General features: G+C 38.9%; 1 protein-coding gene across 2 annotated transcripts in view; it reads left to right on the top strand.

The window, feature by feature from the left end:
• Positions 1-14,809, top strand: part of NELL2 (neural EGFL like 2) — a 375,157-nt gene that overhangs the window by 264,402 nt on the left and 95,946 nt on the right. For both annotated transcript variants that reach the window (XM_075600120.1, XM_075600119.1), the window contains exons 14-15: positions 11,198-11,320; positions 13,719-13,814. In XM_075600120.1, coding sequence (XP_075456235.1) covers positions 11,198-11,320; positions 13,719-13,814 — 219 coding nt within the window. The remainder of the gene's footprint in view (positions 1-11,197; positions 11,321-13,718; positions 13,815-14,809) is intronic.

Raw genomic sequence — 14,809 nt, 5'->3', positions numbered from 1 at the left:
ATCTTGTTGGCCCTGCATACGGAAGGATGGAGACTGGTATGTTGGAACAGGGCCCAGTTCTTGCCTGTTGGGGAACCCCATAACAGGTTTTTAATCTGTGTCGCTGTCTTTAGTGTCAGGTGCACCACCCGGCTCGCCTATGCCCAGGAGCAAATCTGCTACTGCTCTTTCTACTTTTGCTGGGGTTGAGAAACCATCATGGTAGTGATTTGGTGGAGGATCAAGAGGTACTGCAGAAGGAAATAAAATTGGTAAGACAGCAGTTGGTGGTACTTCTGGCAGTGATCCAACTGCTGGAAGCCCAACTGGGTCAGATGCGCCAGTCATTACTAGAAAAGTGAGGGTGACTTTGGTGGTGATGGTGGCATTTTTTGTGATCTTAGTGGGGAGTGTCTGAGGCAAGGTGAGGAAAAATGTCAGTGGTATACCCCAGGCTGGTATTCAGTCCTGTTCCCCGAGCTTGCAGGCATTATGTGGGCATGCACCCAGATGAACTACCTACATGACTTATTACCACACCATGGTGAGTGATTCTGTGGTGGTCTACTGAGCTGTATATGATGCAGAGGTGTGAAGGGGCACAAGCCGGTGCAATCGCTATGAAGTGTCAAGATTGACTCCCGCAATACTCCCCGTAGATACACAGGAGTCAAGTGCCCAGGGCTGATGGGAACTAGAATCTCCCCTGAGGTCAGAGGCCATCTTAGTTCAGGGTATATAAATCCCCTGAGGTCAGAGGCCATCTTAGTTCAGGGTATATAAACCCTTCCCAGCCTTCTAGTTGTTGCTTGTCAACGTTTTTGTTCCTGAGCAGCGGTCTGACTATTTTCTTGCCACCTGATCTCTGTTGTTCCTCGGCTAACATTACCATGCATCTAGCTCTACAGACTTTACAGGTACGTTTTGATTTGCCTTGTATTCGCCTAGCATTTCTTGCCCCCACCCCCCGCCCCCCTTCTCTTTTGTTTTTCCCTAGCTACCTCACTTTTTGCACCTAGCACTGCATACTTTAAAGAAGCTTTTTTCATTAATTACCTTGGTGTGAACATTAAACACTATCTATTTAACTTATATCAGTCTCTTGTTGTGTTTAGGGTTTTATGTTACCTCCGAGGGTAACATACTCCTGATAGAAGCCTGGGAGAGGTACCATCAGCAATCCTATACGTCCTCATCTTCCTCCAGATGCAAACTAATTGTTGCTGTCTAAATCTCCACTCTTGCTCTTTTTTCTATGTTTTTAGGCAATGTTGGCAAAATCATTGGAACATTGTTATTGAAATATGCCAAGCACTAGTATACTCCGGTCACGCCAGTGGATTAATGGTTTTATTTTGGGGGTAACGATCAGCTTACATACTGTATATGCAAAAATATCCCTCCCTCTTTCTTATTGCCTGCCTGCTGTGCCCACCTTGCCCTTGCCACACAGAACTAGCTAATACCTCCCTCCTTTCTCCCTTTTCCAAACAACACAGACACACTGTTTTTTTCAGGCTGTATCAGACTAGGCTATGTGCTATGCAGGCCTTCAAATATTATTGATGAGTCTCATGTTTACAATCATTTCCGTTGTTGTAAATGCATTAATTTTATTTAGCAAAATGTTGTGTACTGTATCGAAGGTCAAATATGCGCATATCAGCACTATCTTTCTTTAATGTTATGCTACCCACATTTCTATTATGATGTGTGTAGCGTTCGTGACATTATAATGAACAGCGGTTGACACATTTTGTTGAAAATGTATAAACATACGGTCTTCTTTCAAGCAACTATATAAAAAATAAAAAGCCATTATAGCTAAAAATACAATAAATTAAATAAAAGGGCCCTGTTCCTCCACTCCACATCTCGCCCAGAGCATTGCTGGTATCAAACCATTCCTGCCTCATAAATTGACACAGTGCACATAAAAAACAGTGGCACATACAGGTAGAAACTATACTACACATGTCGCAGCCATTGTTGCCTTTATTAATGCAGAATAATGCACAAAAAAGTTAAATACACTATCGTTTTCAAGGGCGCATGCATTAACGCAGAGTTAAATAATGCATTTGCCGTGATGTAAAATCTCACTTTAGAAGGAGATTAAGAAGAATTAAGCCCTTCCCATCTACTGCTACAAACACTATCTAGAACACTATCTTCACTATCACTATCTTCTGCTGATCAATATGTACAGTATGTATATCTTTATTTGTCCTGTGCCATCCATGTTACATAGTGCTTCACAGAAGTTATTGAATGAGCAAAATAATATGAGACCTATTGAGATTAAGAAGAAGCAAAAGAGAACAAGCCCTGCTCTATTGCACTCGTGATCCCGGGACATGATCAAGTTCAAACTTAAATCTTTAATAGGTAATACAAGAAAAAAATAGGTGAACGAAATGAACATATATACAACAAACAATTAAAACTAGTCCAGGGCTAGTCCAAAAGATATATATTAGGAAAATGAATGCAGTGGCTATAGGCAGTGTGCTGATAGTGTTCACAGTAATAGGTGACACCTAATTTAATCATCCAGTATTGCCCAACCAAGCCTACATTAATCCAAGTCGTATATACAGTAGATCTAAAAAGAGTTTAACAGGGGTAAGTATCCTTCTGGTTTGTGGAATGGGTTAAAGGGTGGGCCAATTTCCCAAAGTAGAGACCTGAGAACCTAGTAGCCCAGGTAGATATATAGTAGTAATCATCATAGTCAGCAGCTAAAGGTTTAATTCAGGCTAAAGTTTCAAGCTGCAGAGTAGAGTAGAGCTTCTAATAGTCCCGATGAAACAGTGCAAACAGCATGCGGTTGTAGCTACAATTGTAGCAGTGTAGACTTGAAAGTTAAGGTGAATAGAAACTCAGTAGCCAGAAAACCCTGTAAACTTCCTCACTTGATACTGTAGTAGAAGATTTAGGACAACGTTACACTAATAAGCAGCGTGTCCATTCAAAGCTTGAACTAATCACACATAATAATTAACGTTTAAAATAGAAGCTGGAATGAGTATATTCTGCTGCAAATTACCTATCTAAACTAAATATCAGGAGCCCCCCAAACAGACTAGAGTGAATGACACAATGACATAGGTCACATGGATGATGTCATCACGTCATTCACTCTAATCGAAGTACTAATTAGAGATGAGGGAATGTTTTTGGCGGATTTGAATCCGACTTGGATTGGTCGATTCCTTTGGTCAGCAGATTTCCACAAATCAGTCTAAAAAAATGGTGATTCGTCTTTTCTGGATTTTTTTTTAATCACTGATAATGGTGATTAATAATCCATGGTTCGGATTTTTAACAGTCCGTCAATGGATTATTGAAATGTGTGCGCAGATTTTTCAGCAGCAGTCTCACTACAACTCTGTATATGTACAAGTTTTTCACATTTAAAAATAAAATAAAAACAAGTATGTCCCTGGGTTTGTCCTCCTACCCTAGTGTCAGAAATAAAACAGTTAGTATGTATATATATATATATATATTTACACAGAAAAATACATTTAGACTGTGCCTATAAAGTGTAGTCTTACATGTAAAACTTAAAACCCCTAAATGGAATATATAAACATAAAATAAAAATATATAAATTAATACATTTCAATGACAAATTATATGATTACCAAAGCAATATCGTGTTAAACTAGTAAAACAATATATAATGAATAGACAAGACTAAATATATTGAAAGACCATTGATGGTAATATTCATTTGCTAAGCTAGTAAAACATAAATCTGATGGGCAAAAAGGTGATTAAAAAGAATGCATAAAAATAGAAAAAAAATATAGAACAAAATATATAAAAGTCCAAGAAAACAAAACCATAAAAATAGTCCAATAACTTTATAACCAGAATTGGTTAACCTTAATTGATCCTTTACGATACTGGCAACCTTCTTCACGGGTACAACAACCTCCTTTTACAAGACCTGGATAGAAAAAAAGAAGAAAAAGCGCCCAATCCTAGTGGGATACCAGTGATAAAAATGTAATGCTCTGAACATAACAATTTAAACCTAACAAACATCCAAAGTTATTAAGCGTTTTATGAGATAACTCATGCCCCAACATAGCAGTGGAACACTGCTCTGCTTGCTCTGCTTCACCTGGTCCATCATGGGATCACCTCCTCACAACACTTCCCAATGTGTGTTGCTCTTTAGGGAGTCCTCCGGCAACTGGCAGTATATCAACAGCGTTCCGAATAGAGGAAAGTTCCCAGTCCTCAGGGCTGAGTATCCACACTTATTCTGGCGTAGTGATTCAATGAATCTTTACACACTGCCTCTCAGCAGCACATAACCCTACGCGTTTCTTCAAATAGACTGATTTCATCAGGAGATGAATTTTGGTTGCGTATGTATGGTATATACAGCACCAGAATCCAATCAAAAGAGACTTATCAAATTTACCCCTGTGTATATAGAAATCTAAGTCCTTCCAATTAACCTACATGATATCGATAGAGAGAGAGAGAGTAACAGGATATCATTATTCAACAATTATAAAAATCAATAGTTTGCCAGAATCTTGATAATTTTGCAAACATCTGATCTAATCAATATTTATGTATAATATGTATCACAATTCTATTGAATATATACTAAACAAAGGAAACCCTCTATATTCATTGGCTTCTATAGAGGGCAGCACAGAAATACAAAAGTGTTACTGATTGATCTTTATTTTTTTTTATTTTTTTTTAAAGGTGTGGTATATTCTTTTTTTTTTTTTTTCAAATATTTTTATTGGGTGGTTACACAGGTACATACATATAACAATGTTTACATCCCAATACAGAGCAACTTTTTCCAATTTTTGTAGAAGAGGGGCAAGGATAGTTGCCCAAAAGGTAGGGCTTCCCTGAAGGAGGGAAACTTAGGCTAATGAGAAAGTGAGAAAGAGGAGACAGAGAGCAATAGGGGAGAGGGGGGGGCAGGGGTGTTTTCCCGGGGCGACCGGCCTCCCAGTTTTCTGGATTGTAGTTGTGAGTGGGATGGGTGTGGCTGTTTTTCATATGGGCGATATCCCTTTCTAAAAGAAGGGGGGAGGGAGGGGGGCGGGTCCCCTCTTATAGGATCAACCAGGGTTCCCATATTTTGTAGAATGAATTCGTTTTTTGCTTCAGGTAAGCTGTGAGCTTTTCCATAAGCATCACCTCAACTGATTGATCTTTTAAATACTTGCCGAATTTCATATAAAGAGAAATGATTAACAACTACAATTGTTAACCTAATTCCTTTTAGTTAATGGTCACCATTTAGCCTACTAATTAAGGATAGATTTTCTAGAAAATGTAAACTAGTTCCCTCAGGGTTATTAAGAAATTGATATTATACCACTATACAGTTGTGTGAAAAAGAAAGTACAGCCTCTGAATTCTATGGTTTTACATAACAGGACATAATAACAATCATCTGTTCCTTAGCAGGTCTAAAAATTAGGTAAATACAACCTCAGATGAATAACACATGACATATTACACCGTGTCATGATTTATTTAACAAAAATAAAGCCAAAATGGAGAAGCCATGTGTGAAAACCTTAGTACACCTTATGATTCAATAGCTTGTAGAACCACCTTTAGCAGCAATAATTTGAAGTAATCGTTTTCTATATGACTTTATCAATCTCTCACATCGTTGTGCAGGTATTTTGGCCCACTCTTCTTTACAACGTTGCTTCAGTTCATTGAGGTTTGCAGGCATTTGTTTATGCACAGCTCTCTTAAGGTCCCGCCACAGCATTTCAATCGGGTTAAGGTCTGGACTTTGACTGGGCCATTGCAACACCTTGATACTTTTCTTTTTCAGCCATTACGTTGTAAATTTTCTGGTGTGCTTGGGATCATTGTCCTGTTGCATGACCCAATTTCGGCCAAGCTTTAGCTGTCGGACAGATGGTCTCACATTTGACTCTAGAATACTTTGGTATACAGAGGAGTTCATGGTCGACTCAATGACTGCAAAGTTCCCAGGTCCTGGGGCTGCAAAACAAGCCCAAATCATCACCCCCTCCACCACTGTGCTTGACAGTTGGTATGAGGTGTTTGTGCTGATATGCTGTGTTTGGTTTTCGCCAATCTTGGCGCTGTGCATTATGGCCAAACATTTCCACTTTGGTCTCGTCTGTCCAAAGGACATTGTTCCAGAAGTCTTGTGGTTTGTTCAGATGCAACTTTGCAAACCTAAGCCGTACTGCCATGTTCTTTTTAGAGAGAAGAGGCTTTGTCCTGGAAACCCTTCCAAACAAACCATACTTATTCAGTCTTTTTCTAATTGTACTGTCATGAACTTTAACATTTAACATGCTAACTGAGGCCTGTAGAGTTTGAGATGTAACTGGGCAGCAACAATTGCTTCTCTAAGATCATTCCTATGTATTTCCTCTTTGGCATTGTGTTAACACACACCTGAATGCTCCAGACCAGCAAACTGCTAAAACTTTGGCTTTTATAGAGGTGGTCACACTTGCTGATGATCAATTTATCAAGCGCATTTGATTAACAGCACCTGTCTGCTACTTAGCATCTTAATACCTATGGAAGCAGTAAGGGTGTACTTAGTTTTTCTCACATGGCTTCTCCATTTTGGCTTTATTTTTGTTAAATAAATCAGGACACGGTGTAATATGTAATGTGTTGTTGTTCATCTAAGGTTGTATTTACCTAATTTTTAGACCTGCTAAGGAACAGATGATTGTTATTATGTCCTGATATGTAAAACCATAGAATTCAGAGGGTGTACTTTCTTTTTCACACAACTGTATGTTACAGTAAATTTAGTCATACATGAAACCACATAAGTGTAGAGTGAAATGGAGGAGAATGAGAGTGATTGTCCATAATAATATAAATCTTATTTACTTTATGATTTTAAATATTTAGTCATTAATTTCTAATATTTTAATAGCCTTTTAATTCTTTGACAATAAAACCACAACGAAAGAATGCAGATAAACAAACAAAGAGAACAGACCTCACCACCACTTCATAGATTATTCAAAATCTGACCATCCTATGGCGTTCAGCAATCATATAAACATAATTGTATATAACCAATAATGCACAATATTTTATACTAATTAAATAATAATACTGTATATAACAAGTGAAAATAATTTTAAATACTATACTAACTGTTCATAAATGTATCTAAATCCACTAAATAATATTGGTTTTGTGTGTGGAAATTGAATAAATGTGTTTTAATCTAAAATACCCTAAAGGTATTATTGTGATATACGTGATGTCTAATAATTTGTGTATATTAATTAAAATAGTATCGTGTTTGTTAACTAAAAAAACTACTAATTGTTTACACCATTAAATGTCTAAATCCAAATTATGTAACTCTAAATATTAGAAATTAATGACCAAATACTAAATATTTAAAATCATATAGTAAATAAGATTTATATTATTATGGATAATCTCTCCCATTCTCCTCCATTTCACTCTACACTTATGTGGTTTCATATATGACTAAATTTAGTGTAACAGAGAGTGGTATAATATCAATTTCTTAATAACCCTGAGGGAACTAGTTACATTTTCTAGAAAATCTATCCTTAAGTAGTAGGCTAAATGGTGGCCATTAATTAAAAGGAATTAGATTAACAATTGTAGTCATTAAAATTTTCTCTTTATATGCGATTTGGCAAGTATTTAAAAGATCAATCAGTAACACTTTTGTATTTCTGTGCTGTCCTCTATAGAAGCCAATGAATATAGAGGTTTTCCTTTGTTTAGTATATATTCAATAGAATTTTGAAAGATATTATACATAAATATTGATTTTGTTTGCAAAATTGTCGATTCGAGCAAACTATTGATTTTTATAATTGATGAATAATGATGTCTTGTAACTCTCTCTCTATAGATATCATGTAGGTTAATGGGAGGGACTTAGATTTCTATATACACAGGTGTAAATTTGATGTCTCTTTTGATTGGATTCTGGTCCTGTATATACCATACATACGCAAACAGAATCCATCCCCTGATGAAATCAGTCTATCGGAAGAAACGCGTAGGGTTATGTGCTGCTGAGAGGCGGTGTGCAAAGATTCATTGAATCACTACGCTGGAGTAAGTGTGGATACTCAACTCTGAGGACTGGGAACTTTCCTCTATTCGGAACGCTGTTGATATACCGCCAGTTGCCGAAGGACTCCCTAAAGAGCAACACACATTGGGAAGTGTTGTGAGGTGTGATCCCGCGACGGACCGGGAGAAGCAGAGCAGCGTTCCAGTGCTATGTTGGGGCATGAATTATCTCATAATATGCCTAATAACTTTGTATGTTTGTGAGTTCTAAATTGTTATGTTTAAGAGCATTACATTTTTATCACTTGTATCACACGAGGATCAGGCGTTTTTTCTTCTTTTTTTCTATATACTGATGCAGCGGCCGTTATTCGAACACTTCACGCGTCATGTACATCGAAATCCTGATTTGAAACCGCGGGATGAATTCCAGCCTTCCCGTACTAAGATGTGAGCGCGGCGAGTGCAGAAAAATGAATTTTAGTGTTCTGGCTTTTAAAAACATGAAATTGGCACAGTAGCACAGTTCTGTACACATTACAATTCATCCATTTTATTGCAAACGAAGAAACAGAATCCATGAAATTCAAACAAAACATCCGCGATAAGCGTGGGTGCCTGGGGCGATTGGCCACGTTCATGCTGCTTGGGGAACAGCAGAGAACTAAAAATCGGTGCCATGATGTGTTCGAATAACGGCCGCTGCATCAGTAACATATAACAAGCAAAGCACTGTACCAACATGGTTGTTACATCTGTGGCTGGCAATGCTGTATGAGTGCTGGCTTTTTTGGGTCCCCGCAAAATGGTATAAACAAGATTGAAATAAATAAAATGCGGCATGCAAATGAGACAACTGGAAAATTGGCAGTGGGCACTGGAGATGATGGCGGTGGTGGTGTATATTTTTGGGCAATGGTGGTGATATGCCATGGGCAAGATGGCACTGATGTCAGCAGCTTCACTAAGTCAGATTCCCACTTCTCACTGAATTTATCTCTAACTACACCCAAAACACTGTTCTGTACATGTATGAGTTTCTTACAGTGGCCAGTGGACTAACAATTGATATCATAGGACAAGCTTTCAAGAGCGTTCCTCTCTTCCTCAGGTCTGCCATACTGATTTACAAAGGTTTCTATGGCTAAAACAGATTAGGAAAGGAGAAAAAACAGGGATGTAGATAAGGTGGGGTGAGAAAGGGTTGGTTGAAGACATTGGAAGGGTGATAAAACAGTGACAAGGAACAGCATGGTGGGGGAAGGGGAGGCTGTGGGGGGGGGGGGTGAAGGTATGGATAGGAATATTGGCACATAGGCAGGCAGGATCATTACAGACCATTATGATAGTGTGTGAGAAACCCCATATCCGCATTAAGTCCTCTTGTTTTGGTGTCAGAGTCTTATCATTCTGTGTTCAAATGTCTTCCGTTCTTAAGTGCGTTTAAACATTCCTTTAAGGATTTTGATTTTTAAATCATTTATGGAATTATCTGGTTTTGAGAAGTGATGTCCCACTGGAGAACAGTATCTTTTTTCTTCGTGGTGTTATATTGAGTGTCTGTGCATGTTCATTCTGCCTTGAAGTTTATGTCTGGTTTCCCCAATGTAGCATCCTTGGTCACATTTGTTGCATTAAATCATATACTGTATACTACATTCGTGGATGTGCAGCTGTATGAAACGCAAGGATGGGAGGTTTGGGGAAGATTTCTATTACTATCATATCCACTGCCAGCATAGGTTGCTGATCTTTGATTATTTTTCGTTTTCCCTCAAAGGTAGGGTTGTGTGTGGCCACTAGTCGTAAGCATGTTTTAGGTTCTTTCTGCCTGTATTGTAGCAGGTTTTCTCGTGGGGCTTTTAGTGCAGATGTCATAGTTCTGGAAATAGTCTTTGGTTTGTATCCCTTCTGTCTGAATGATTCAGTCAGGGTTTTGAGATGTCTGTTTCTGTCTTCAGTGTCAGAGCTTATGCGTGGTATCTTGTAGCCTGGCTGTGTATGATACCTTGTTTTGTATGGGTGGGCTGGAAGCTGGAGTTGTGGAGGTAACTGCAACTGTCTGTTGGTTTCTTGTATACAGATGTGTGTAGTTTGCCATTTTTCAGTGTTACTATTGTATCTAGAAAGTTTACTAGGTTTGCGGAATAATCCATTTTGAGTTTAATTGATGGATGGAATGAGTTCAGGGACTCATAGAATTGTTTTAGGTTTTCTTCACCCTCTGTCCATATTATAAACAGGTCATCAATGTATCTGTAACATCTGTAACATAATATCTGTAACATTTGTAAGGTTTGTGGGGGCATGTAGTTAGGAATCTTTGTTCACGATTTGCCATGAAAAGATTGGCATATTGTGGTACCCATTGCAGTCCCCATTAGTTGTAGGTATATTTCCTTTTTGAAGCTGAAGTAGTTGTGTGTGTGGATGTATTCTATCAGTTTGGTAATTACTTCATCACTTTATTTCTGATCCAAGAGAGATGTTGTAAGGAATTGCAAGCATGCTTCAATTCCATCCTTCTGTGGGATGTTGCTGTAAAGGGATTCTACATCCATGGCAACTAGCAGTGTGTTGGATGGTTGATGTTGTTATTGAGAAAATATGTGGTATCTTGTATGAAGCTGTTGGTGCTTGTGACTAAAGGTTTGAGGATATTCTCCACTAAGCCTGATATTTGTTCAGTTAGTGTATCCCTACCTGTCATAATTGGTCTGCCAGGGTTTCCTGGTTTGTGGATTTTGGGAAGCATGTAGAAGATCCCAACTCCTTGGTTGTCAGGTATTAGTTGCTTCAATTGTGGTAGCAGGTAGTTAGGGATTGATTTGATGAGATTCATAAGTTGATCTGTATATTCCTGGGTTGGATCATGCGTATGTGTATGTGTATGTGTATAACTGTATATAAAAATATATAAATATATATATAAAATATATATATAGTGTGTGTTTATAAAAATAGTTGAACAGGAGTATTAAGAACCTTAATAGTCCTTTTGTCATATGGCTGCAATGTGACTGTCATTTTGTTTACCATTGTTCATCTGAATGTACTTTTGACATTTAATAATAAACATACATTATCTATGGAGTTTTTTTAAAAAAAAATCTTGAATTAACTACTTCTATTTCTCTTTCAGAACACAATGAATGTGCAACAAACCAGCATAGTTGTGACGAATATGCCCTCTGTTTTAACACTGTGGGAGGGCACAACTGTGTCTGTAAGCCTGGATATACAGGGAATGGCACTGTATGCAAAGGTAAGGGTTCCATATGGTTCAGAGTCATTTCCAGCACCTCAAATTTAGATTACCAAGCAGTCTGAAGCAAAAAAAATCATCTTTCAGAAATGGAGGACACCTTACAGCCCATTGACTTGAATATTGCAGAATACTGCCTAGTAGATATTGCCCTATATCCATAATAGCTGCACTAGAAATGTATTCTCATACATTTCATAGATTTATACAGGAATTAATTACGTGAACAATGTGATTAGTTCACACTAATAATAAAATATATACTGACAAATGAATGTCCAGTGGATGGGATAATAAATGCATACAGATTCTGGTAGTAACGGTAGCTCTAATGATGTAACAAGGAAAAGAGAAGGGGCGCTGATCTGATTCTAGATAGTAATAGTATCTATAGGATATGAGAAAACCCAATGTAACAAACAGTCTATCTTGCAGCCAGTGTAAAAAGGGGTTTTCAAAACCCAAAAACTATGTGGAAAAGGCAAAAACTCAGGTGCATGGATATCCTGAAAATGTAACCTCCTAATGGGACAGCTAATGCCAGAAAAAGAGGACCTGACAGCAAATGAAGTACAACAATTTATTTAAAAAACCTATATATCTGAATCAATATAAGGACTTTATAAAACACAACATTGTATAAACACAGTCAATGAAATAAATAAAAGTCCCATGTGCTCTTATGATGATGCATATAGTGATATTGATCACTGTGAGAGAAAAGTGAGGTAGCCCTCCTTCGAGTTGGAAATAAATATCTTTGCAGGGTATACTGTAGGTGTATAAATAGATGTATATGTATTCCAAGGTGTAATTACTTCCTAGAATGATGTCCAACACCGAGTATTGTAGAAATGTCCTCCAAATGAGATACTATAAGGTGAATCTTTAAATGTATTATTTTGAATCATATAGTCTCTCACAAAGACTGATGCCTTCATTAGGTAAGGACATACACATGGGGTTGATTATAGTTGCTCATACCTCACAGGGTGTGATAAACCTCTGCGCGGCTGGTGTACCTGGGAGTTCCAGCAGTACCTTGTGGAATTGTGTGCTCAAAGGGTGGCTTCACGGTCCCGTGGCCTCCACAGCCCCGTGGCCTCCACAGCTCTGATGCTGTGGTGTGCGCTGTAGCCGAGTAGCACCTCCACACCAGCTGTAGCAAGTGTACAACACGACCGGATTCCTCTGTTTCTTCGGAACACTTCCTGGTCTGCGCATTCGCTCATCTGCGCATTCACTCACGTGGTCCCAGCCCGCACGAGATATTCCGAGCGTCTCAATCTGGATAGCAGAGTAGAGTCTCTGTGTTCTTTCTATGGGTCCTTTACAGGTTCAAGAAGGGTAGAAAGGTAAACCCTACGCGTTTCATCACTGGCTTCCGGTCGTGGTGTACACTTGCTGCAGCTGGTGCAGAGGTGCTGCTTGGCTATAGCACACACCACAGCATCAGAGCTGTGGAGGCCATCGCACCGTGAAGCCACCCTTTGATCGCACAATTCCACAAGGTACTAATGATGTAAGAACAATAATTTGGTGAAATATGTACTGTATGTGTATGAGCACATCCATATTTTATCAACAAGTAGATCACATTACATGAACACCAGTAGTTTTGTACATGGCTGCAGGAGGGGGGGGGGGGGTGAGGAGGAGGGGGGGGCTGGCTACTCAATCCTGGAATTTTGGCCAGATTTTAAATTGGCCTGCTGGGCCCCTTCCTTTGCCAGGGTCGCTCATGCCCAACAACTTGGGTTTCCCCTTTTCTCCCCCCACCCACCCACTCACCAACTTTCTGCAGCACTCCCTTCCCACCACTTAACAAGGTCAAGACTTTGGTCCTGTGCCCTGGGACAGGTGTCAGCGGAACTGGTTTTGTCTATCTAGATCTATCTGATGATGCTTAGACTTTTCTTTATTACTATAATCTCCTGATTACAACCATATAACCATTAATCCATATAAAAATCACCTTCTTTATATTTTAGTAAAATAAAGTCACTGCAGTAACCGAAAAACACACAGGCATGATGTTATTCTAGAAATGGCTGATGTCTGTTTATATTTCTTAATATGCAAGCAAAAAAAGCGATGAAGACAGGTATTTATTTATGTGTTGCATATAGTATATTTGAAAAAATGACTTATTTGCTGTCAGTGGCCCACGGTGCATTGTATTTTTCTTTCTATAAACCTTAATAAATATGACATAGTACACTTGTAAACATGTCATCTTATAATGTATACATGTTGTTTCATATACATTTATTTTGACAGGAAAATGAGTGTAAAATAAAACATATCTTTGAACTGAAAATCGGAGAACATGAGTAGAGAAAATATTCTCATGGTTATTGATGTAACTGATTTTTGTGCTTTGCTTCAACTATTACAGCATTTTGTAAGGATGGCTGTAGAAATGGTGGGACCTGTATAGCTCCCAATATGTGTGCATGCCCACAAGGTTTTACTGGACCCAGCTGTGACACAGGTAAGAACATATTTCTGATTACACCAGATTATCTTCTGCTGTTGCACTGCATAAATGCTTTAATGCAGATGATAATACCAATTTGTAATTGATATTAAGTTACCCCCCAAAAAATGAATATGTATTCTTTAGTTTAAAGAGGCAATCTAAGCCTGCAAATTATTTTGCGAATTTGTAAAAAACGTTTTTATGTATAATTGAAGCAGGGGTTCTCCGGAGCTGAACCCCATTAATTTGAGCTTCGGGGACCCCCTGCTTCCGGAGATAATTTCCTCCGAATTCGGTGCCGATAGCAGATCTCCTTAGATGCCAGACAGGGCCACCTGCTGTCCTTGGGCCTGGTGAGTCTGGGGGCTTGGGCCTCCTGTCAGTCACATCTCAGTAAAAAAAATGCTGAAACGCTAGCTTAATTGTTGCCTGGTTAGGAGAGTCAATCAGGGCCTGCCTCATGGATGGGATCACCAGCTGATATAAGCAACTGCACAGGCGGTAAAAATGTATTTGAATCTTCCTGGCTTTTCAGTTGCTTATTCAAATACAATGAACCGTAAATAACACACTGTATTTGTGTTACCATTTATTGTTGTGTGTGTACCCTGTTTTTGTCTCTCTAATGTCTGTGTACTGTATCCCTATTCTGGTGTATATTTGTGTGTGTGATTCCCCATCCTCAACCCTGCTTCAACTTCTCTCCCGCCCCCCTGGGCTGTATCTGCAAGCTCCGCAGGCCCCTCAGTGGGCTGGTCGTGGCACCAAGGCCATCCGCGGGCCATCTCAAGGCCCACCCGTGGGCTGGTGGTAGTTACAAGGCCCTATTTGTGGCATCTGAAGCCCCTTGCAGATCGTTAGAAGCTCATCCAAGGCCCGCCACTTCCCATCTGGTGTGCCAAGGTCCCCTCATGGGCTAATGTGAAAAGAACTGGGCACTCCCTCTAACACTGATTACAATAGATAGTCTCTACTGTCATACATACAAATAAAACAAAGTGATAAAA

The sequence above is a fragment of the Ascaphus truei genome, chromosome 5 (assembly GCF_040206685.1).
Source record: "Ascaphus truei isolate aAscTru1 chromosome 5, aAscTru1.hap1, whole genome shotgun sequence".
NCBI classification, from domain to species: Eukaryota; Metazoa; Chordata; class Amphibia; order Anura; family Ascaphidae; genus Ascaphus; species Ascaphus truei.
Note: the sequence above shows the minus strand (reverse complement) of the source record. Positions and strands in the feature narration are given on the sequence as shown.